General features: G+C 38.1%; 6 protein-coding genes, 1 long non-coding RNA gene and 1 other non-coding gene across 9 annotated transcripts; 4 read left to right on the forward strand and 4 right to left on the reverse strand.

The window, feature by feature from the left end:
• Positions 1 to 520: 520 nt before the first annotated feature.
• Positions 521 to 2842, reverse strand: LOC108822520 (heat shock 70 kDa protein 5). Its single transcript, XM_018595623.2, has one exon. The coding sequence runs from the start codon at positions 2653 to 2655 to the stop codon at positions 700 to 702; it is 1956 nt and encodes a 651-aa protein (XP_018451125.1). The 5' UTR covers positions 2656 to 2842; the 3' UTR covers positions 521 to 699.
• A 65-nt stretch (positions 2843 to 2907) lies between these two features.
• On the forward strand, positions 2908 to 4872 carry LOC130498932 (uncharacterized). Its single transcript, XM_056992795.1, has 8 exons — positions 2908 to 3213; positions 3303 to 3368; positions 3521 to 3563; positions 3814 to 3853; positions 4022 to 4070; positions 4204 to 4271; positions 4350 to 4458; positions 4566 to 4872. The coding sequence occupies exons 1-8, from the start codon at positions 3085 to 3087 to the stop codon at positions 4677 to 4679; spliced, it is 618 nt and encodes a 205-aa protein (XP_056848775.1). The 5' UTR covers positions 2908 to 3084; the 3' UTR covers positions 4680 to 4872.
• A 156-nt stretch (positions 4873 to 5028) lies between these two features.
• TRNAK-CUU (transfer RNA lysine (anticodon CUU)) lies at positions 5029 to 5101 on the reverse strand. Its single transcript has one exon. It is a non-coding gene; the product is annotated as a tRNA-Lys (tRNA).
• Positions 5102 to 5195: 94 nt separating this feature from the next.
• Positions 5196 to 6149, reverse strand: LOC130498326 (uncharacterized). The gene is made up of 2 exons (XM_056991595.1): positions 5865 to 6149; positions 5196 to 5589 (listed from the first exon to the last, which is right to left on the reverse strand). Exon 2 carries the CDS (start codon positions 5568 to 5570, stop codon positions 5304 to 5306), a length of 267 nt encoding a protein of 88 aa, XP_056847575.1. The 5' UTR covers positions 5571 to 5589; positions 5865 to 6149; the 3' UTR covers positions 5196 to 5303.
• A 3085-nt stretch (positions 6150 to 9234) lies between these two features.
• On the forward strand, positions 9235 to 14008 carry LOC108819170 (uncharacterized). 2 transcript variants are annotated; one of them, XM_018592159.2, is made up of 7 exons: positions 9235 to 9336; positions 9517 to 9735; positions 9819 to 10058; positions 10133 to 10244; positions 10322 to 10496; positions 10578 to 10818; positions 13521 to 14008. In XM_018592159.2, exons 2-7 carry the CDS (start codon positions 9552 to 9554, stop codon positions 13805 to 13807), a joined length of 1239 nt encoding a protein of 412 aa, XP_018447661.1. In that variant the 5' UTR covers positions 9235 to 9336; positions 9517 to 9551; the 3' UTR covers positions 13808 to 14008. The 2 variants fall into 2 exon arrangements, with proteins under 2 accessions (XP_018447661.1, XP_056849306.1); XM_056993326.1 differs by having other exon boundaries at positions 9313 to 9421.
• A 257-nt stretch (positions 14009 to 14265) lies between these two features.
• LOC108819018 (F-box/kelch-repeat protein At1g16250) lies at positions 14266 to 16212 on the forward strand. Its single transcript, XM_018592002.2, has 3 exons — positions 14266 to 14488; positions 14588 to 15163; positions 15248 to 16212. Coding segments are annotated over exons 1-3 (1152 nt in total). The 5' UTR covers positions 14266 to 14486; the 3' UTR covers positions 15822 to 16212.
• On the reverse strand, positions 16206 to 18906 carry LOC108819017 (wall-associated receptor kinase-like 8). The gene is made up of 3 exons (XM_056993056.1): positions 17851 to 18906; positions 17652 to 17756; positions 16206 to 17580 (listed from the first exon to the last, which is right to left on the reverse strand). Exons 1-3 carry the CDS (start codon positions 18695 to 18697, stop codon positions 16370 to 16372), a joined length of 2163 nt encoding a protein of 720 aa, XP_056849036.1. The 5' UTR covers positions 18698 to 18906; the 3' UTR covers positions 16206 to 16369.
• LOC130499135 (uncharacterized) lies at positions 17446 to 18092 on the forward strand. The gene is made up of 3 exons (XR_008937992.1): positions 17446 to 17587; positions 17723 to 17865; positions 17959 to 18092. It is a non-coding gene; the product is annotated as an uncharacterized LOC130499135 (long non-coding RNA).
• Positions 18907 to 23279: the final 4373 nt, after the last annotated feature.

Raw genomic sequence — 23279 nt, forward strand, 5'->3', positions numbered from 1 at the left:
CTCCGACCCGACCCGGGAATGAGATGGGTTTGATTACTGTAAAGTTACTTGTGTTTAGTTTCATAATCATCATATTAATTAATGCCTTCTCAGATTAGGAATGTCTGCCTCGTGTAATCATGTCCGGATCAAGACAAAGTTTTGATTGGTCGATGAGGCAAATATTTACGAAACTGCCATAATTTATTTTACTATTAGCCTTTATTAAATGTATATTTTGTTCTAACGTTGAAAAATAGCCACAAAAGGGACCAACGCACCTCGTCTTCAATTTCTTCAAAGCGGCTCAGTTCAGCGTCTTTCCTTTTTGAACGATGACACCAAACAGCTTGGACTGAAGCAAGAAGCCTAAGTTCTCGCTAATGCTTTAATTAGTGTTTATCATTAACTATGCGTCGGATGATTCCTCGTGTGAGCAGAGGTGAAGAGCTTCACACGGCTTTGACACTCTCCACGATGTAACAGACACTGTTAAAAGATTCAGCAACTGGTAAACATATTGGTACTTGCGAACTAAATATTATGAGGAAAAGGCAGATAACGTTATTCTACTTCGAAACAAACTATCATAAGAGTACACCATACAACTACATTGCTTTCATCACTATCAAAACACCTATCGACACTCTTAAGATACTACAGACACAAAAGTACAACACAAAGACTCGCCACTTTCTTGTCTCAACACTCCCCACCGCTCTAATCAACCTCTTCTATCTTTGGACCTGCACCACCACTACCAGAGCCACCTGACCCACCGTCTCCTGGCACACCATCACTAGGAACTCCAGCACCACCACCTCCCTGATACATCTTCGATATAATCGGGCTGCAAATCCCCTCAAGCTCTTTCAACTTATACTCAAACTCATCAACCTCCGCAAGCTGGTTCCCTTCAATCCACTCAATCGTCTCATCAATCGCCTTCTCGATCTTCTGCTTATCTTCCTGATCCAGCTTCCCAGCCAGCTTCTCGTCCTTAACCGTGTTCCTCATGTTGTAAGCGTAATTCTCCAGCGAGTTCTTGGCCTCCACTCTCTTCTTCACCTGCTCATCCTCCGCCTTATACTTCTCAGCGTCCTGCACCATCTTCTCAATCTCCTCTTTACTCAACCTCCCCTTGTCGTTCGTGATCGTGATCTGGTTCTTCACTCCAGCTGTCTTATCCTCCGCCGACACGTTCAAGATCCCGTTTGCGTCAATATCAAAACAGACATTGATCTGAGGAACCCCACGCGGCGCAGGAGGAATCCCCTTGAGCTCAAAGGTACCAAGAAGGTTGTTGTCTCTCGTCCTCGCACGCTCTCCTTCATACACTTGAATCAAAACACCCGGCTGATTATCCGAATACGTGGAGAACACCTGCTCCTTCTTACAAGGAACCGTCGTGTTCCTCGGGATCAACACCGTCATCACCCCACCAGCCGTCTCGAGTCCAAGACTCAACGGCGCCACGTCAAGAAGCAGCAGATCCTGCACCTTATCACTCCCTTCACCAGTCAGAATCGCAGCCTGCACGGCAGCTCCATACGCAACGGCCTCGTCGGGGTTAATACTCTTACAAAGCTCCTTCCCGTTGAAGAAATCCTGCAAAAGCTGCTGGATCTTCGGAATCCTCGTCGATCCTCCAACAAGAACTACCTCGTGAACACGGTTCTTGTCAATCTTAGCATCTCTAAGAACCTTCTCCACGGGGTCCATACACTTCCTGAACAGATCCATGTTCATCTCCTCGAACCTCGCGCGGGAGATCGTCGCGTAGAAGTCAACCCCTTCGTGGAGAGAATCGATCTCTATAGTAGTCTGAGCCGTTGAAGAGAGCGTCCTCTTCGCTCTCTCGCAAGCCGTTCTCAGCCTCCTCAACGCCCTCGCGTTCCCGCTGATATCCTTCTTGTGCTTACGTCTAAACTCCGAGACGAAGTGGTTCACGAGCCTGTTGTCAAAGTCTTCACCTCCGAGGTGAGTATCACCAGCCGTGGCCTTCACCTCGAAGACGCCTTCTTCGATCGTTAACAAAGAAACATCAAACGTCCCGCCTCCTAGATCGAAAATCAAAACGTTCCTCTCACCGGTTTGCGTCCCCTTTTTATCTAAACCGTACGCAATAGCCGCGGCGGTCGGTTCGTTAATAATCCGTAAAACGTTTAAACCAGAGATCGAACCGGCGTCTTTAGTCGCCTGTCTCTGAGAGTCGTTAAAATAAGCAGGGACCGTTACGACGGCGTTTTTAACCGCGTGGCCTAAGAATGACTCAGCGACTTCCCTCATCTTGATCAGCACCATGGAAGATATCTCCTCGGGAGAGAACTGCTTCTCTTCGTTTTTGTATGAGACGACTATCATCGGTTTGTCTCCGGGTCCCGAGACGACTTTGAACGGCCAGTGAGTCATGTCGCTCTGGACGGAAGGATCGGAGAATCTTCTCCCGATGAGACGCTTCGCGTCGAAGACGGTGTTGTGAGGGTTCAGCGCGACTTGATTCTTCGCGGAGTCTCCGATTAGACGCTCGGTGTCTGTGAAGGCGACGTAAGAGGGAGTCGTGCGGTTTCCCTGGTCGTTTGGGATGATCTCGACGCGGTCGTTCATCCACACTCCGACGCAGCTGTAGGTTGTGCCGAGGTCGATTCCGACGGCTTTCTCCGATCGTGTAGTCATTGTTGCTTTGCTGTAAGTGAGATTTCGCTAAAATGAGAAAAGTTTGTTTGATTTGTTGTTCTTCGTTAGCCTGCTTGATGAGGGATGTGAACCGGTGGAAGTAGCTATATATATATATATATATGGATATGATCGGAGTAGCAAAGACATTTCGAGAGAGGACTCGACACGGAGATGTGGAAAGACGGAGAAGTCGCCACGCAAAAAGTACCAGAGACTTCTGGATTCGCCGGCGCATTTGAGATAATTATCAGGCAACCGCTTCGGATTGATTGTGGGCCTATAAGAGCCGGTTAATATTTTAAAAATGTAAGCCCATTTGTAAATAAAAAGGCCCAATAGCTTTTTTTCTACGTCTTCTTCCTAGTTTTGATCCCGAAGAAAAGAAAGCCATGAAAGAGGCTAAGAAGACAGAAACCTCCACTGGAGATGGTTCTGGGGGCGTTTTTTGTTTATTTGATCACTTGTTTGTTTCTGGGGGTTGGGTTCTGGGTGGCGCGAAACATATTTTCCGTCGATCTCGTCTCTGATCCATCTCTCACTCTGTTTCTCCTCTGGGTACTGTACTCTACTTATTTGCATTCATGACTTGTTTAATACTGCTCAAGTGTTAAATATTATAGTCTTGCTTTGGTGTTAATTCTCAGATTATTGAGTTTCCTGTCGTGGCAATCATCTACAGCTTTTTACGGAAAACCCCAGAGAAATGTTCGGTGAGTGTGAATCCTTTCTGATTTGTTGTGATCTCCGGCGACGTTGGAGGGGTCATAGAAGCTGACTTATGCAGAGAGAACGAAAAGCACAATGCTTTCGTCTCTTGTGCTTAACTCTCTATTAATCAATCATTTTGCTAATTTCTTCCCAGTGGTCTAAAGCTGTTGGGCGAAGCGTACAAGGACTAGTTTCCGGTTAGTATTCTACTTATCATAGTTGCTAATTCTTCATTCTTTTGCTGTACAATAACAGAACCAATCAACTTTAAATTCAAGTGATTTAGCATGTGAGTGATCTCCCCAGCCCTTCAAGTTAGCAATACGTATTAGCTTTTGTTGATAGTCAACCCCAAGAAGGATCGATGTCTGCTCATTTTACTGTTTTAGTGTCCCTTTATTGTGACTTGTGAGTTCTCTAAGCCTCTTGTTTTGTTTTGATCAATAGGGGCTTTTATGAATGCTTTGGGTGCACCTATTGGGATGCGGTATGTTTCAATAAGATCTTGTTTATCTAAGTATTCTGATATCTTTCTTTTGTGTGGAAGTATCATTTTTGTAGTCTGGACTTTTCAGATTGCTGACAAGGCTAATTATTGTTGATTGTGATCACCCTTCTGCTTGCTAACATTAGCACGACGTCTCATCTCATGCAGGTATCTACCAAAAACAATTCACTTGTCCTTTCTCATGTCTGTTTTCACGGTAAGCTGTCTCCTGCTGCAGTTCCTATGAATTAAAAAAAAGGTTGTACTATTGATTATACTGCGCATATGTATGTGTGTCTGCAGTTTGGAACACCCCTTTGATTGTCTCTAATAATGTTTAAATTCCATAGTTCGTACCACCAACTGCAGTTTTTGGTGCATCGTGGACAGATTGGCATCGAGCATTTGCTTCGATGAAGTAAGTTATATATTTTTATAACTTATATGATAGTTCGCACAATTCTGTACTTAATCCATCCTTTTTTCATTCTTTTAGACCAAGTGGAAATACAGAATATATGATTGTTATTCCAGCATATGGAGCAGTTGTTGGAGGATGGTTTGGAGCTTGGCCTATGCCGCTCGACTGGGAAAGGCCATGGCAGGTTATATAATCCAAGATATTGGTTCTTTGTATTGGTCATGGGGGTTTGAGTTTATGGAATGAATATATATATAACTAATCCTTATATTATTGGCCCTTTTGGCACAGGAGTGGCCTATATGTGTGTTTTATGGAGCTATAGGAGGCTACATTGCTGGACAGATTCTCTCCTTGAGTTTCATGTTCTTGTTTAGGAAACAAAAGAATTTGAAGGTGGCGTAGAAGACCTGGATCTGCAAAACGAGTTTCACAACAATAGGGCCAAATTTTTTTCGTTAGGTTAGAACATACGTTTTGTTATGTAGAGAATGAAGCAACTGTTTCAGATTAACAAAATTCTAAAGTCATCGATCGCAGACTTGAGAGATGAAATCCAACCATGTTTTGGCAAAATGCAAATGAAAGAAAACTTTGTATAGTGTAGTTGATCTTTTATGTCAGTCTGTATCATCAGACGTTGTCTATAAAAGTACTCCCCCACTGCATTTGGATAGTAGCATAGATTAGGAGCTATTATCACACAACGGAGTTAACCAGAAAAGGAAAAAAAGTTATTTTTCAAAAACAATTGCGCCCACCGTGGGGCTCGAACCCACGACCACAAGGTTAAGAGCCTTGCGCTCTACCAACTGAGCTAGACGGGCTTGGTACTTACCACCTATTTTATCGGAATCTTAGCTAAAAGCTACCAAATGTTTTCAGCCACTGTGACATCATAAAGTGAAAATGTTTCGATGTTTCAATTACAAATCTCTGGCTTATCACCATGTAATGGGAACAATACACACAAATGGCATTATACAATCAATAAAAGAACAAAGAATGTAGTAGTACAAGAACAAATAACTAAAACAGTTTGAGTTTCCCTTTAGAGATGGCTTGACAGATAGCCTTGTCGTTCCCAGTCAAGCCATAACACGAGGAGTTGTTCCTAGCACCCAAAGTGACTGCAAAGTAAAGATAAACAGTGCAGAGAAAGCCCAAAAGAAGCAATGCTGTTAAGAGATACCGATGCCTGTTAATAACCGTGGAGCAGCTTCCCAACTCTCCCCACTGCTTCTTTAGAGACTGGTGTCTCCTCAACGGTGAAGATACGATCCCATCAATAACCATTGCTTTTGATTTTAACAACCTGTAACAAAAAATGAGAAACACAGTGTAAAAAAACCATCTTAGATTTTTATCAATCAATCATACAGCAATTCAAATCTCGAGATCAATTATGTGAACATTTCGATCAATTAGTCTTTTATAATTGGCATCAAACATGGTCCATGGATCCCATCGTCAATGCACATTGGAGAAAGAGAGATTCGAGGAAACAGACGATGTCAATCGAAGGATTCTATAATCAGAATTTCATGTCGATAGCTGAGGAAATGGATCCCTGTTATGTAGAAAACGAACCGGTGAAACAGGAAGAGGTGAGAGAATCGGTTAGAGATCTGGAGAAGATAAAAATAGCAGCTGCTTCCAGCTCCGTCAACACGCAGATTAGTCCTTCGCTAAGCGTTGATTCTCCGGCAGCGTTTCCGATATATAGGTAGAGAGAGCTGAATCGATATCCTCCGTAGCTTCGAGCGGTGGCGATTTGCCGGATGACGCCGCGCGCGGTTTATTAACTCCGTTGCATACGACACGACGGGAATCTAGTGATTTTATATTAAATTTTTAAAAAGATAAATTAGAAAATCTATACTATAATGAGGCACTTGAATCACTCCTGATGCGACATGTCAGCGTTTTCTTGAAATCCACTTTTAAAAAATGTTAAAAATTGTCAAATCTATGATTTGAACCCAAATTACTAAAATACAACCTCCACCATTTATACCACTAAACTAATGGATAATTTATTCATTGATGGCCGAAACTAATATATATTTATGAAGGTTGGAAGCTATTACTTCATGGCTTTCTCTCAGAACGGGTCTGCAAATATATTATGGGATTCATTTTTAAATGAGCTTCATCACGTTATATTAAAAAATAGCTTAAGTTTGCAACAATTATAGTTTTCTCATATTGTAAATCATCATTGTTTAACATGAGTTAGAATTCTTTTCATCATTGTATCAGACTGAGTTATAGAGTTGCGCTGTTTTTCTGTTCGTAATTTTTTTTTACCGGTAAACTATTCATCTCCCCATCTTAAATCGCTTGATCATAAATATTTCAGATTTGTAGCCCCTCTGTAAACCATATATATATATATATATACTCGATCGGATCTCGGTTCGGGTCCGGGTCCTATCCGATACCCGCGGGTCTAAAAAAAAGACCCATATACCTATAATTTTTCGGATCGGTTCCGGGTCGGGTATTTTCGGGTCGGTTCCGGGTCGGATCCTCGGATCTGGGTAAAATGCCCATGCCTACCACGATTACTAAACTTTACAATAAAACATTAGGGAAAACAGTTTCAATATTATGATCAACAATTCAAATAATTAGAAAGACAACAAAAACAAAACTCCACAACTCAAATAAACTACTAAAATAAATATTTATATAACAATATGAATAGAATCCTCATTTTGTATTGAAGATATTTCTTCGATAAATTTGAAAATAAAGATATACGTTAAGCAATTGTGAAGGTCAACATTTTATGCAAATAAAAAATATTAATATTTTTTATGGATTATTAATGTTATGAGAAAAATTTACAATTATTCTTATTTGACCATTTTAAATATCATAACAAACAAAGAGAAAATTAGTCTTCATAACAAGAAGAATTCAATTAATCACCGTAATTAAATACTAAAACACTAATTTCAATATTTAACATCATAGTAAATGCACTATATAAACAAACGTAAAAATAAATAGGCAAAAATAACATCAATTCCTAACGACCTATAAACATATCTACAATGTGATAAACTTTCACAACCAAACACAAACATGAATAACAATTCACTTCTTACCCATCGACTCTCACACCAAACAACATCAACAAGAGCAAATCCTAGACAATTACTCCAGGTCTATATACAAAGACCAAACACACAACAATCATCGATTTCCAGGTACCATCAATTTTTGACAATCAAGGTAATTACAATAACTCAGTCGCCGAATCATTAGATTTCATGTTATCATATCATGACATTCATCATCACTACTCTAGATTCTTTATTGAGGAGACTAACCAATATGTGATGAATTTAATGAGGGAAAACCATAATATTATATTCCAACATCTTCAAGTTACTCTCGCCATTAGAGACTACAATCTAAATGCAACCGCAAGACTTGACGTTGATCTAATCATCACGGATCTAAAAGTAACCCGACAACCGAAGAGGAAAACCATATATGCACCATCTGCTTTGAGAATTATACCAATGTAATCAATATTTCGACATTCGCCTGCGGCATAAATTTCATTGTCTTTGCATTAATCATTGGCAACGTACAAATATAAGTTTTCCAATGTATCGGAAAAGTAATTTATGAGCCAAAACAAACTAATAATAAAAAACAATTTCATGTTTCAAACTCAAAATTCATTGTCTCATTCCTTAGTATTCCTGGTATAATCATCAAACAACATTCGGTAGATATTCAAGGGCATAATCAATGGATAAAATCACATACACAAAATTACTCGATACATCAACAACGTCACCGGCCCGGGGCTATGCAACTAGTAGATATAGAGATAGAGAGGGAAAAAATGATAATGCGTGTTTAGCTGCCACTTTGTTTTAAAAAAGATGATGATGGGTAATGGGCATGCATGTTTTTGGGTTGATTGGCATGTTCTACATGGCTTTTATTAAGGATGTTAAAAATATAAAACTCACCCCAATTAAACCCACCCCATTTAATTTTAAACCCATCCCATCTAAGACCCACTCCACTTATAACCCATATACATTTAGATTCATTTAAAAATAAGTTTATTAAAGGTATCTAAAAAACCTGTGCATTTACATGTACCCATTTAGACCTATTTAAACTATTATTGATTTAATTTTTAATTATTTTAATTTTATACTTTCTTAACAAAAAAATAAATAAAATAAATAAAAAAAATTAACTGATTTTTATTATATAAACGTAAATTAAATTGTCCTGGTAAAACCGTAAAATCATGTATTTCCGTCAAAACTGCAAAATCGAGTTTTTTGCTAAAACTGTAAAAACCATAAAATCGAGTTTTTTCGTCAAAACCTTAAAATCAAATTTTCTCGTCAAAACCGTAAAACCGAGTTTTACGCTAAAACTCGTAAGAAATGAGTTTCCCGTCAAAACCATAAAACCGAGTTTCCCGCCAAAATCAGAAAATAGAGTTTTCATGCCAAAACCGTAAAATGAAATTTTTCCGCCAAAACCGTAAAACTGAGTTTTTCTGTCAAAACCAGAAAACCAAATTTCTTGCCGAAACCATAAAAATCGAGTTTTCCGCCATAACTGTAATCCGACCTGATATCCATGATTATTCAAAAAATTATCCAATAGGTAAATTGATAAATACCAAAATCATACCGAACCGATCTATTTCGGATTGGATCCGGTTCGGGTAAACGGTTCCGGTTAAAAGTCGCAGGCCTAGCCTGGATACACTACAAAAGCAAAAGTTAAAGGAAGACACGGATTCTTCTTCTTTTTTTTATCATTCTGCATCACTGATTAGTTAGTTGGCATATTGGGTATGTGTTCGGTCATTAGTGGGCTTAATATTGGGTGATTTAGTAATGAGCATTCGTTGGGCTTTCAGTGGGCTTAATAAGAAAGGTCCATCAAATTTGAATCGATGGTTTATTACCAATCATTCCATGTTAGGTAGCGAGAATAAGGAAACATCGAGGTCTTATTATACTTTGAAGGAGAGAGGAAAGCTCAAGACTTTATCAATAGCCAAAAGGTATTTTCGATCTTCTATTTGCATGAATCAATTTGGGGTTTTCTTCCTTGAGCTCAATTTCGATCAGTAAAACTAGTTCCTCTGGGTAAAGCTTAGATCGGCAATCAAAATTAGTTTTTTTTTTCTGTGTGATAATGATTAGATGATGAATTTTAATGATGAGTGTTTGTGTGTGTGCAGCTGAATATTGAATCCAAACCTTTGATCCTCGAAGGATGTGGGCAGCTTCTTGTCTGGCATCGTGCTGTGCTGCTTGTGCATGCGATGCTTGCCGTACGGTGGTTTCAAGCATCAGCAGACGTTCTGCTAGAATTGCTTACTGTGGTCTCTTTGCACTTTCATTAATCGTTTCGTGGATTCTCCGTGAGGTTGCTGCTCCTCTCATGGAGAAGCTCCCTTGTAAGTCGTTTTCTCTTCTTCTTATGTTCTTTGTTTTGTTTTAGCTTATGGAGCTAATGATTTTGACATTTGTTTTTGGCCAGGGATTAACCATTTTCACAAGACACCTGATCGGGAATGGTTTGAGACTGATGCGGTCCTGCGTGTCAGCTTGGGGAATTTCGTGTTTTTCTCGATTCTGTCGGTTATGATGATTGGTGTGAAGACTCAGAAAGACCCTCGTGATGGTATTCACCACGGTGGCTGGATGATGAAAGTGATCTGCTGGTTCATTTTGGTCATCTTGATGTTCTTCGTTCCTAATGAAGTCATCAGCTTTTATGGTAATTGCCATCTAATATCAATGTTTTTAATGTTCCGATGAAGTTATTAACTTAAGACTTATCATCTTTTTCAGAGTCAATGTCGAAGTTTGGTGCTGGATTTTTTCTTCTCGTACAAGTTGTGCTTCTTTTGGATTTCGTTCATGGGTGGAATGACACATGGGTTGGCTACGACGAGCAGTTCTGGTTAGTATAAAAAAATCCATTATGTGACTTCAATAATCTTACTGCTAATCTAAGCAGTGGACTTTATATGTATGTAGGTATGCTGCGTTGCTAGTAGTTTCTCTTGTATGTTACTTGGCAACTTTCGTCTTCTCTGGACTTCTCTTCCATTGGTTTACTCCATCTGGACATGATTGTGGTCTCAACACTTTCTTCATCCTCATGACTTTGATACTTGTATTCGTCTTTGCTGTTGTAGTCTTGCATCCCGCAGTAAGTTTTTGACATTTTTAAAACCTTTTAATTTCTTGTTGCTCTCATCTTCAGACTCGATGAAGCCAAATTGTTTTGCAGGTCGGTGGAAGCATTTTACCAGCATCAGTTATATCCTTCTACTGCATGTACCTCTGTTACAGTGGTCTTGCAAGTGAACCCAGAGATTACGAATGCAATGGTCTACACAAACACTCCAAAGCTGTCTCAACAGGCACTATGACCATTGGGTTACTCACAACTGTTCTCTCTGTCGTTTATTCCGCTGTTCGTGCTGGTTCTTCCACTACCCTTCTCTCCCCTCCTGATTCTCCCCGCGCAGGTATATACTTCCACAACAATCATTTTCCCAGATTCGGTTTCTTACTTTGGTTTTTGCTTAGTTCTCAACATTGTTAAAAACATCTAGAGTAGACTGCTAGTGGAAAATTTGCTACTTGCAACTGAGATTGTTAAGGATTACCATAAGGATGACATCTCCCCTCGTTGTGCCATGAAGATTGATATTGCTAAGGCATTTGATTCAGTAAATTGGTCTTTTCTTCTTGGTACGTTGAAAGCTTTACACTTGCCGGATCAGTTTATAAGATGGATTGAGCTTTGTGTATGCACTCCATCTTTCTCTGTTCAAGTCAATGGGGAATTAGCGGGATTCTTTCAAAGTAAAAGGGGGTTGCGTCAGGGATGTGCACTTTCTCCTTATCTCTTTGTTGTTTGCATGAATGTTCTATCTCACATGATAGACAAGGCAGCTGCTGGAAACCAGATTGGATATCATCCTCGGTGTAAAAATATTCTCCTAACTCATCTATGCTTCGCTGACGACTTATTGGTTTTCACTGATGGAAGTAAACGATCCATAGAAGGGGTTCTTAAGATATTTGAAAAGTTTGCTATGATGTCGGGTCTTAAGATAAGCCTAGAAAAATCTACTCTCTACACTGCTGGGATTTCAAATAGCCAAGAGGAGGGCATTCTTGCAAGATTTCCTTTCGAATCAGGTAAATTACCTGTAAGGTACCTGGGTCTCCCTCTCCTTACTAGGAAAATGACTATAAATGACTACATGCCTCTAGTGGAGAAGATCAAGAAAAGAATGAAGTCTTGGACAGGTAGGTTTCTTTCTCATGGGGGTAGACTGCAGCTAATTAACTCAGTCATTACTAGTATGGCAAATTTCTGGCTCTCTGCTTTTAGTCTCCCAGGAAGTTGTTTAAAGGAAATTGAAAGGTTATGCTCTGCTTTCCTTTGGTCTGGGCCAGAACTTAATACAAGTAAGGCTAAAGTAAACTGGAAAGATATTTGTTTGCCAAAACAAGAAGGTGGCTTGGGGATTCGACCGCTTAAAGAAATCAACAATGTTCTATGCTTAAAGCTCATCTGGAGATTGTTTTCAAACAGATCGTCTCTTTGGGTGAGTTGGATTCATTGTTATCTTATTCGGAAAGGCTCTTTCTGGTCGGTTAAAAATAACTCTGTTGCTGGTTCTTGGATGTGGAAGAAGCTCTTGAAGTTGAGGGATTTGGCGAAGCTTTTTCATAAAATGGAAGTAAACAATGGCAAATTTACATCTTTCTGGTATGATATGTGGTCTGATCTGGGTTGTTTGAGAGATTATCTGAGAGATGGTGGAAGTATAGAAATGGGAATAAAGGAAAATGATTTAATGGTTGAGGCTTTTAGAAGACATCGGAGAAGAAGGCATCGATTTCAAATCTTCAATGATGTGGAAGAGGAGATAGAAAGAATCAGAAGAAGTGTTAACCAAGAAGATGATATTCCATTATGGAAACAACAAGACAATAAATTCTCCAAGCAGTTCTCTACAAAGAAAACTTGGCTTAGTCTTCGTCAACCTCAACCCGAGTGTACTTGGAGCCGAGGTATTTGGTTCCCTTATTCTACACCAAAATACTCCTTCCATATGTGGCTTGCTATAAAAAACAGGTTACAAACTATGGACCGAATATTACAGTGGAATAGTGCAGTCGATGGGGTTTGTGTGCTGTGTAAAGATGTGCAGGAAAGTTGTCATCATCTATTCTTCAGTTGTAGTTATTCTAGTAAAGTATGGAGCGAAGTTGTGGGAGGGATTTTGAAGGAAGATTTCACTACTCAATGGCAGGAGATAATTGAGATTGCATCCCAGGGTAGAAGGAACTCTACTGAAACTTTTCTTTTCCGTTATGCTCTACAAGTGTTAGCTCATTCTATATGGAGAGAACGCAACGCAAGAAAGCATGGTGAGCAAGAGGTGGACGCTAGAACACTTGCAAAGATAGTTGATAAGATGATTAGGCTGAAATTACTCCTAGTGAAAGGTAAAGGAAAGAAATATTTGGAGGAAAGTCTGTCTACTTGGTTCGCTACAAGAGGTTGAGTAGGGTCTGTTGGTTCTTGTTTTGGTCCACTCTCTGTGAGGAGAATCGTATTGATGATAAAAGGTAGCATGGAGAGCATTCAAATCTTTTGGTTCTGAGATTTTGTTTTCTCTGTTGTGGGGAAGAGAGGTAAAGTCTCGTCAGTAGCAGTAAGGTTTGAAGTTTCCAAGTTTGCTGAGTCGTTTGTTGAGTTGTTTGCGGGGGATTTCCGTAGGGAGTTTGAAGCTAGGAGTAGTTGATTCTATCCCCTTGCTATGATACTCTTGCTCTTTTTCCCCCACTAGAGTTTTGTCCCATTTGGGTTTTCTCTAGTGTGGGTTTTAATGAGGAGAATATCATAGATTCCCAAGTTTGACTTGTTTCACATGGTCAAGCTTGAGGGGGATTTGAATTTTGAGATTGTATTGCTTGTTTTGAATTGGATTTTGGAGCTTAGGTTTTTCCTCTTGCTTTGTTTCTATTCTTTAGTTTCAATTATGATGCACTTGATGTAAAGAAGTTTTGTTTGAATAAAATTTTACATTCATTCAAAGAAAAAAAAAAAACATCTAGAGTGGTTTTGAATCGAAACCAAACTGAACCTGTCTTCTGTTAAATTGCTTGCAACTATTTTAACTGATTTTGCTTTGTTGACATTGTTCAGGGAAGCCTCTGCTTCCGCTAGACGGGAAAGCAGAAGAGAAAGAAGAGAAAGAGGAGAAGAAGCCAGTGACATACTCGTACGCATTCTTCCACATCATCTTCTCCCTCGCGAGCATGTACTCTGCGATGCTCTTAACCGGTTGGTCAACTTCGGTTGGTGAAAGTGGCAAGCTGGTGGATGTAGGGTGGCCGTCTGTGTGGGTCCGTGTTATCACCAGCTGGGCCACCGCTGGTCTCTTCGTCTGGTCACTCGTTGCTCCGATTCTCTTTCCTGACCGTGAGTTCTGAGCTACATAAAATCCACCGGAGATTCTCGAAAAACTTTCCATGAATCTTCAGTATGTAAAAAAAAAAAAGAATCTATGTTTCGACTATAATACAGTCTCTCCTGTGCTGCTATCTTCTCACGCATGGCCTTTGTTGGTCTATTAGTAAAATAAATATAAATATAAATATTTGCTTTCTTCTAATGCAGTGAACATTCTTACTCTTGCTTAGATCCTATATCGCTATGTTGATCACAAAGAATAACCAGTTCTTCAATGTTCACGTCTCGCGCGTTCCCATTTGTCCTATTAATTATCTTCGAAAGTGAAACGACGTCGTTTTGTACAATACGTCGAATGTTAGGGGTTAATAACTATTTATGAAAGTAAGGTGCTACAAAACGAAAACATATATAAGTGAAGGACTAGATAAGTATTTCGACCCATTTTTAATGGATCTATCCATTTCGGTTGTCTTCTTCTTCCACAGTCTTCGTTTTCCAGAAACTTGATTTGCTCTCCGAGGTGTGCTTGGTTCGACCTCTAATAGATCAATCTGATTGTAGATTCCCTTTCGCTTATTCGTTCGGTACTGTTAATGGTGTTTTGATTCAGTAAAGTTGATAACTTTGGTTTTGTAAAGCAAGTTCGAGAAAGGGGATCGCAAAGTACATTCACAAAAATCTCTCGAACTCAAAATCATGTAAGCTATCTCTTTCATCAGTATTAATCCAAAGATGTATACTTTTTCTCGTATAACCGAATCGATTTATATATCCAAATATAATCGTTATGTCCTCAGGGACTCCATAGAACAGTCTATCATCCCAGGCTTACCCGACGATTTAGCTTTAAGATGCATAGCGAAGCTCTCTCACGGCTACCACGGAGCCCTCGAGTGCGTCTCCAGAGGGTGGAGAGACTTACTCCGCAGCGCCGATTACTCCTCCTTCAAATCCAGAAACGGATGGTCCGGCACTTGGCTGTTCGTTCTCACCGAACAGTCCAAGAACCAGTGGGTTGCTTACGACCCCGAAGCTGATCGGTGGCATCCTTTGCCTAGAACCAGAGCTGTTCAAGACGGATGGCATCACTCTGGCTTTGCCTGTGTCTGTGTTTCGAATTGTTTGCTTGTGATTGGGGGTTGCTACGCGCCGTCAGTGTCTTCGTTTCCTCATCAGAAGCCTGTTGTTACTCGAGATGTTATGAGGTTTGATCCGTTTAAGAAAGAGTGGAGGATGGTTGCTAGTATGAGGACGCCGAGGACTCACTTCGCTTGTTGTGCTGTCTCTGGCAAGGTTTATGTTGCTGGTGGTCGTAATCTAACGCATTCCAGAGGGATTTCATCTGCTGAGGTTTATGATCCTGTTGCTGATAGGTACTCTAATCTTGTTCTTTTTTACTTTTTTTTTGTATTTGGTAAGAAACTATCAAAATGGGGGCTGACGTGGCAGTGTTGTAGGTGGGAGGAGTTACCAGCGATGCCTAGACCACAGATGGATTGCTCGGGGTTATCTTACAGAGGGTCGTTTCATGTTTTGAGTGATCAGGTTGGGTTCGGAGAGCAAAGTTTCTCTGAAGTGTTTGATCCTTTAGAGATGAGCTGGTCAACCGTGGAGGATATCTGGCCTTTCTCCAGAGCCATGCAGTTTGCTGTTCAGGTGATGAGAAACGACAGAGTGTACACGATTGTGGATTGGGGAGAGAGTTTGATCAAGACGAGGGATACAGAGGAAGGACAATGGTACAATGTTGGTTCGGTTCCGTCTGTTGTTCTCTCTAATCACCCGAGAGAGTTAGAGGCCTTTGGATACGGCTTCGCGGCTCTGAGGGATGAGCTCTATGTTATAGGAGGGAAGGTACTTAAATGGGAAGAATCAGGGGCAGGGAGGTTTGACATTGTGAGATTGTCTGTCGTGAGGGTGTGTAACCCTTTGGATATGCCTCTGAATTGGAGAGAGACCAAACCGATGTGCAGTCCAGCCGGTGGGTCCATCACTGGTTGTGTATCCTTGGAAGAATCTTCTCCCCCTTAACCGAGGCGATAGAATCTCTCTGGATGCATTTATATAGTTACAGTGGATGCTTCAACTGTGGACATGGTTAGAAGAGAAATCTAGTAAAGGAGGGGCCATGGAAAAGACTTGGTTTTCACAAACAAGTATCTGCTTTAAGCTTTTTTTTCACAAACATGTAACTTTGCCATTCTATTTGGGCATTACTACTGCATAAGTCTTGCATCGCTTGTGGATAAGATAAGAAGAGCAAAATTAGCATATATTTATTTTCATGGCAGCTTGGATATTAAAATTATAGCCTTGCGTGCTGCTTTGCTGTCTATTATGGTGGTTGCTTATCTTCAAGAGGTGTATCATGTGTATGAACACGTTAAAGATTATATGAGAGTGATGCATATAGTTTGCTTCTTTTGTAGTCTCGTTTTTATTTCTTTGAATTTGCTGCATATTGTGCAGATAAGGGGAATCCCTTAGAGACATCCGGTAAAATAAATTATACACAGAGACTACAGTCACTGTGTCATCTCTTTGTTGATCTTGGAAGGTGAAGAGCATAGGTTCTCCAGTCACTGTGTTTTGTGAGGCATCAGTGGTTTTGAGTCCAGTGAGAATGAGCTGTTTTCAACGACTATGTCCGGAGAAGTGTAACTGAGCGACATGGACTCTGGTATTGCGATATGGATGATGTGGTCATGCTCTTCACTATTCTGTGCTTGGATTTGAGTGCCTTTTCCCTCTGTTTGCATCCTATCAAGCTCAATAAAGACGTCTCTCATGGTAGGCCGATGTTCTGAGTTCAAGCTCAAACACCTTTGTGCAAGTCTGGCTACCGCAAGGACTTCTTCTTGATCACATTCCTCCTTGATGCGAGCATCCAGAATATCGTGAAGTCTGTCACTCCTCATGGCTTCGAGGAAGTAAGCTCCCAACATCCTGACTTCTTGTGGCCTCAGAAGGGAGACAGGTTTTCCTCCAGTTACGAGCTCAATGAGCACAACTCCAAAGCTGTAGACGTCACTCTTCCCTGTGAAGTGGTTTGACTGGAGGTACTCTGGGTCTACATATCCAACTGTTCCTTGCACCACTGTCGTCAAGTGAGTATCATCTAGAGGAACAGATCTCGAAATCCCAAAATCAGATACTTTTGCACTGTGCTTTTCATCCAATAAGATGTTTGTTGACTTGACATCTCTGTGATAGATTGGTACAGAGGCTGCTGAATGCAGGTAGGAGAGAGCATCTGCAACTTCCCAGGCGATGCGGAGACGGACTTTCCAAGTCATTGGGAAGTCTTCTGATGGGTTATGTAGATGGTCGAAAAGGTTGCGGTTGGGAATGAACTCATACACCAACATAGGTACCTCTGTCTCAAGACAACATCCTAAGATCTTGACAACGTTTCTGTGGTTGATCTGTGATAAAAGGATGATCTCATTGATGAACTCTTCAAGATTCTCTTCTTCCAATGCTTTGGACTTCTTGACCGCAACAATCATCCCATCTTCCAACATCCCCTTGTAAACGGTACCTTGCCCGCCTTGCCCTAGTATCCTGCTGGGGTTGAATTTATCAGTTGCCTTCTCCAGGTCACCGGAGCTGAACAGCTTGGTTCTGTTGACACTGCATTGAAGGACGTGTGTTTGTTGCTGTAACAACAACCCTCCATTTCGTTTGAAGAACTTCCTCTTCTGCTTGGCTGCTTTCCGCTTTCTGTGAACCTTGCATAGCAGCCACATACCAACGGCCAGTAGAAACAGTCCAGAACTTAGAGTTACACCTGCATTGTAAGCTAGTTAAAACTTTTCACTTTCAACAAAGATTATGTCAAAAAATATGTTAAAAACTTACCTAAAATGGGTGTGAAAGTTTTCTCACATCTGTATGATCCAATAACATTCACACACTTGTTCCTTCCACAGTTATTTCCATGTGGGATTCTGCATTCATCAATGTCTATGGACAATACAAGTTCACAAGTTGCACACAAGTGACACAGTAATAAACCACACTTAAGCTCTTTATTCGATCTGAGAAGGAAGTAACATACCCTGACATCCACCAGGTATGTAAGGATTTCCTTTGTAACCATCTCTACATGAACACTGATAACCATCTTCAGCAAATGTATTGTTGTTGCAACGCACACCTTCTGAAGACGTCTTGGAAAGATCAAGACGCCATTCTAGCTCCATTGTCGTGTATGCATCGTACTCCGATAACTCATGGGACATGAACGAGGACCCTGACAAGGTCCACAGTGTCAAAAAGGCAACCTGACATCCTTCTTTACCTGGTTCCAGTTCTCCCACGGTTGCATCAAACACTTGAAGATCAGGTGGTATAGGCATCTGACAGCATTTATAACCAATACAGCGCTTGTTAGCATCTTTGTAAGACCGTATCTTATTGCCACAGGTCGCTTCACATCCCAGGATTTGTAACCCTGTAGCGTTCATAGACGCCTTGTTGTTACATCCAACAGCTGTGAACATATTACTCTCTGTTATGAAGAATGGACTCCCCGTCAGATTCATTGATGAATCAGCATCTCCAATGGAACAACCTGACTGTTTCAGTGGACTCTGAATGTAAAACTTGCTGAAGACCGATGTGGCAAAGAAGTTTCCAACGTTGAAGGAAGTAACTTGCCGTTTGATGCTTGGCAAGAAAAGTATTTTCCCTTGGTCTGATGTGCTGTTGCTGCAAACAATCTCGAACCATCTGTTCTTGTAACAGCCTTGGCCTATCCCAAAAGGGTAAGGAACACTAACAGCTCCACAGTGGTCTTTGCAGTTGCGTAGTGCGAGAGGGAAAGAAGTAGTAGAAGCAGCTGCGTGTTGGCAGATTCGAAACAGAATCAATGCTACAAAGGAACGTTTCAGACCACAACACATTTTCTCTTTCTCTCTCTGTTTGAGAACTCAAGAAGCTCAACAAGTTATTTTTCTGGTTCAGGCACACTTCTCTTTCTCTCTGTCTTGTTAGACAAAGATAAGTCAAAGATTCAACCTTTTTTTTAATTTGCTTCGTGTTTGCATCAACGAAGACCTTGACTCATAAAATTTAGCCTTACCATTTATTATGAGTGGGCTCGGCTTATTCATACAATATGATAAAACCATGGAAAAGACTAAAAGAGGATAATATACATCTCTAAATTGTCAAAAAAAAAAAAGCTCCCTCTTTATTACTTTGAAGATGTTTAAGTTTTTTATACAAATATTAAGAAAATACAATTTTTTATACAATTTATCTCGGTTACATAAAAATCACATTAAATAAAACTGATTTAACCAATAAAAATAGTATAATATTTTATAATTGGTCACAAATAATTTCAAATGTGATGTAAAGCTAGTTTGGTATTGATTGCTAAAACAGCAACACTAGTCGTAAACAGTTTTTTTTTGGTTGAATTAATTTAACATTCTTCAAAAAAAAAAATTGATCACAAATTTTGAATAACATTAAATTTTATTTAGGATAGTGAAAATATCACTTGTTATAAAACAAAATAAAAATTGTTAAAGATCTCTTAAATTGATAAGGAGAGAGTAATATTCTTTATGAAAAATGCAAACTTTCTTCTTGCTAAGCCTCTTCGAACAAAACAAAAGGCAGAGTTTTAGAGTGATAGTTCGTACCGTCACCATCAAACAGACGATCACGATGTACAGTTTTTCCTTTCGTAGTAGTAGTTGTTGACTTCCACGTGTCTACTAATGCAACTCAAACCTTTAAAACTGTAATACAAAACCGGTTCGAACCTTCCACCTCTTTCATCATTCATTCATATTCATGTCATAGTCACTAGCTTGACAGCTTGTACGTAAGAGTCACTGAACCAACTAATGGACTTGCGAATGTTTCTTACCTGACTATTCTGAAAATGTAGCCAATCAGTTTTCTTCTGCAACTAAGGATCCCTCTATCCGCAAGTGTCTTGGAATCCATCGTCTAGCATCTTCATCATTGCCACCCTTTAATTAGCTTTTGATACCTACAGGATTCAGAAACTTGCATAAGCCTCATTAGGCCATTGCTCGAAGTTAAGATGCATGGACAACATATCTCATGGCTAATAACTAATCTTCTTACTTTCCTCTTACACCAATTACCATGATGAACCGAAGCCTAATAATACTAGAACACCGTGGTGAAAGAAGCTAGTATGACTATTGTATAAAATTGAGCTAATTACACATAACAAGTACTTTAATGTATATCACAGAGCGAAAATATCAATGATTTCTAGTCGAACAGTTCCATCTGTTTTCCAACTTCCGCTTCTATTTCATGAATAAGGTTCACATCAGTCTGCAAAAGGAAACTTAAAGGTTAAAGTTCTAAGCAAACCGTAAACAAGCCATGTATATGAACGATTGAAAGATCGGTGTATTCAAAATCTTTGAACGTTCTTGTCCATGGGATGCACATTGTATGTTGTCTGAGTTCAAATGAAAAGCTCGCCGTCTATCGTCTGGGAAGTAAACTACGTGCTGTTTAGAGCTCGGTGCCGTTTTTGTTTCTCTTTTTTATTAAACCGCTCAAAAGAAAGAAAGAACTGGTTATCTCCGGTTATCGCGATCTTCCAACGAATTTCCATGTATCATTTGTCAGGGCTGTTCAATGTGTGTAAAATACCGAATCGGACCGAAATAGACAATATGGTTTTGTTTTGGTATATACCATTTAAACCGAATGGATATGATTTTTTAAAAAATAGTATGATCTGAATATAGTTTAGTTTATAAGAAACATGTATATATTTTACAACGACACATAAAAATCTATTTGCTATGCAAGTTACCTTTTTGTTAATAACTATTACCATATATTTATAGTAATAAAGAAGTAACATTTGAACTATAATTAAATAAAAATTAATCACAACTGGGATTTTTTATTTTCTTAGTTTTCTTTTTATAATTTTTTCCTTTATTTTAGAATTGAATAGAAAGAAACTTATAAACTTGATAGACAACAATTAGTGAAAATTCTTCACAGTTTTTTTCTTATATTCCTGTTCATTCAAAGAATGATGATTTTGATAAACAATAAATAAGGAAGAGTGGAAAAGAAATTTCTCTCATGCTTCTGTTTTGTTTTTCATTTTTTATTTTCTATATTTTGAGTTTTGATATTAATTCTAGATTTTTATTTTATTTGATGGTAAAAGCGTTTTACTTTTTGTTCTTTTATTTGACCATATTATATTTTTTAAATAAATGATCGTATTGACAAAATGACTCTAAAATTCATATAATATGATCCCAAACTAAATAATTGTGTTTTTGGTATAAAACCAAATAAATATAAAAAAATGACGCTATATAAATTGAACTGAACCGAAATAAATATAGATTTAGAATGGTAATTGTATTTTACTAACTGAAATACTAAAAAACCGAAAAAATCCGAACCGATATCCGAATTGAACAGCCGTAGCTCTTTTCAACCACACACACATTCTCTGCCTCAGAATCTTCGCCATGAAAACGTAAAGAAGAAACAGAAACAAGCTGAGAAATCTATCAGCTATGGCTTTTCTTATTTCCAACCTATTTGTAATGATCGTCTTATCCTCTGTAGAATTTATACCTCTTATCTTCACCAAGTACAAATATCATTTCATTTTGAAACATCAAAGCAATAAAAATAAGTTGTTAAGTTCGTAATTATTGAAAGCTTAAGCTATATGTTATGTGAAGCTAAACTGCACACAAAAAGCACTTAGAAGAAGAAAAAAACATCAGTTTTTTGAACTCACACTAATCATCATAACGAATAACATAAACAACTCCCAAAGTCTCATCGCAGAACACGTGGACGGAGCAGTTGCAGTGTACCACAAACGCTTGGAAGCTGTTACCCTCGAGAATACCCTTTACCACTGGCTGGATGGGAGAGCCCTCGATGTGAAATATTTATATTTGCTTCGCATAATCGTAGCTGTGATCTCAGAATGACAAACACAGTGGATAATCACATGTGTTAAAGTGGGATTACATGTAAAATGAGTGATGCGCGGAATTTGATCTGCCATTTTCCAAAATTTAAGGTAGAAAAACAATTGAGTCAAAAGGAGAATCGCTTTCATATTAATGTATACAAACCGATCAAACTTTTGTCAAATCTTAGGAACACAAAAAAGACAGACAACGAAGACCAACAAGTAAGGGTGTTAATGCTAGTAAAATAAAACTGAACCAAAATAAAGAAAATAATTTAGATTTGGTAATATCGAATACAACGAATGGATGTCATTTTAAGAAACCACAACATATGGATATGATTTAGTATATAAACCGATCAAACCGAATAAATCGATCAATTAAAATATAATAATATAACTATATGTAACTTTTATAAGATAATTAAGAATATATACATAACTAGATGTGTTGCCCTCATATGCAGACACAATTTTCTTACGAATATTTATTAGTTTATATATTTTATTAAAATATGTATGCTTATTATTGTATTAAATTTTTGAAAAGACTAACATATTAAAATTATTTTGATTTTGAAATCTTATATTTTTGTTATCACCTTTTGTATACTTATTTTTACTTATATTTTGCTCATATTTTCCATTTCTTTTCCATTATTTATATTTTTCATTACATATATTTTGCTCATTTATACTATTTAAACATAAACAATAAAAAAATAACTTACAAAAAGTAATAGTTGGATCAATATATTTATTGTTAGATTGAAATAAAAATAATATATATTTTTATTAAAATAGTATGATTAATATAAGTTCGTTTTATTTTAATATATTTTTATATTTTGGATAATTATTATTAATATTAATTTAAATATTTTATCTAATCAAAAAAAATTGTTTTCTACTTTGTGCTTTATTTATGTTTTATTCATTAAGGGTATAAATGATATTGACCACTCTAAAAATTTATTTTAAAATATATTTTTAGATTTTGGATAATTCTTATCATTATTAATTTTATTTACTTATGTAATAAAAAAATCGTTTTTATTTTGTAGGTAATTTATATATTTATCCATTAAGGATATAAACAATATTAATTACTCTAAATTTTTATTTTTTAATTTTTGATAATTCTGATCATTATTAATTTTAATCAGTTACCTAATCGTAAAATTAAAATTCGTTTTTATTTAGGGATAATTTATATGTTTATTTATTAAGGGTATAAACGATATTAACCAGTATAATTTTTAAAGTGAGAGCTCCGTTGCGAAAAATCACTTCGCAAATAATAGTATAGAAATCATTTCGCAAATAATATTATAGATTTATTTTATTGATATGATATTCATATTTAAGATGTTGATTTTAATAATTTAATATTTTATTTTAAGTTTGGAATTAATATTAAATTTTATTAAATAAAATAAAACATAAATTTTACCTCTTTGTTAACAAATATGTGTGCTAATATTTAGTTATTTATAATATTATGGATTTCTAATTGTTATCAT

This window comes from Raphanus sativus, chromosome 8 (genome assembly GCF_000801105.2).
Source record: "Raphanus sativus cultivar WK10039 chromosome 8, ASM80110v3, whole genome shotgun sequence".
NCBI classification, from domain to species: Eukaryota; Viridiplantae; Streptophyta; class Magnoliopsida; order Brassicales; family Brassicaceae; genus Raphanus; species Raphanus sativus.

Excerpts from the sequence above, each read along its gene's own strand:
- LOC108819017 (XM_056993056.1), bottom strand. The coding sequence starts at position 18,697 with ATGTGTTGTGGTCTGAAACGTTCCTTTGTAGCATTGATTCTGTTTCGA. Across the intron at positions 17,757-17,850 it reads CATACCTGGTGGATGTCAGG|ACATTGATGAATGCAGAATC; the intron begins GTATGTTACTTC and ends TATTGTCCATAG. Across the intron at positions 17,581-17,651 it reads AACTTTCACACCCATTTTAG|GTGTAACTCTAAGTTCTGGA; the intron begins GTAAGTTTTTAA and ends CTTACAATGCAG.
- LOC130498326 (XM_056991595.1), bottom strand. The coding sequence starts at position 5,570 with ATGGTTATTGATGGGATCGTATCTTCACCGTTGAGGAGACACCAGTCT.
- LOC108822520 (XM_018595623.2), bottom strand. The coding sequence starts at position 2,655 with ATGACTACACGATCGGAGAAAGCCGTCGGAATCGACCTCGGCACAACC.
- LOC130498932 (XM_056992795.1), top strand. The coding sequence starts at position 3,085 with ATGGTTCTGGGGGCGTTTTTTGTTTATTTGATCACTTGTTTGTTTCTG. Across the intron at positions 3,369-3,520 it reads AAACCCCAGAGAAATGTTCG|TGGTCTAAAGCTGTTGGGCG; the intron begins GTGAGTGTGAAT and ends ATTTCTTCCCAG. Across the intron at positions 4,459-4,565 it reads ACTGGGAAAGGCCATGGCAG|GAGTGGCCTATATGTGTGTT; the intron begins GTTATATAATCC and ends CTTTTGGCACAG.
- LOC108819018 (XM_018592002.2), top strand. Across the intron at positions 15,164-15,247 it reads TATGATCCTGTTGCTGATAG|GTGGGAGGAGTTACCAGCGA; the intron begins GTACTCTAATCT and ends GCAGTGTTGTAG.
- LOC108819170 (XM_018592159.2), top strand. The coding sequence starts at position 9,552 with ATGTGGGCAGCTTCTTGTCTGGCATCGTGCTGTGCTGCTTGTGCATGC. Across the intron at positions 10,059-10,132 it reads TGAAGTCATCAGCTTTTATG|AGTCAATGTCGAAGTTTGGT; the intron begins GTAATTGCCATC and ends CATCTTTTTCAG. Across the intron at positions 10,245-10,321 it reads GGCTACGACGAGCAGTTCTG|GTATGCTGCGTTGCTAGTAG; the intron begins GTTAGTATAAAA and ends ATATGTATGTAG.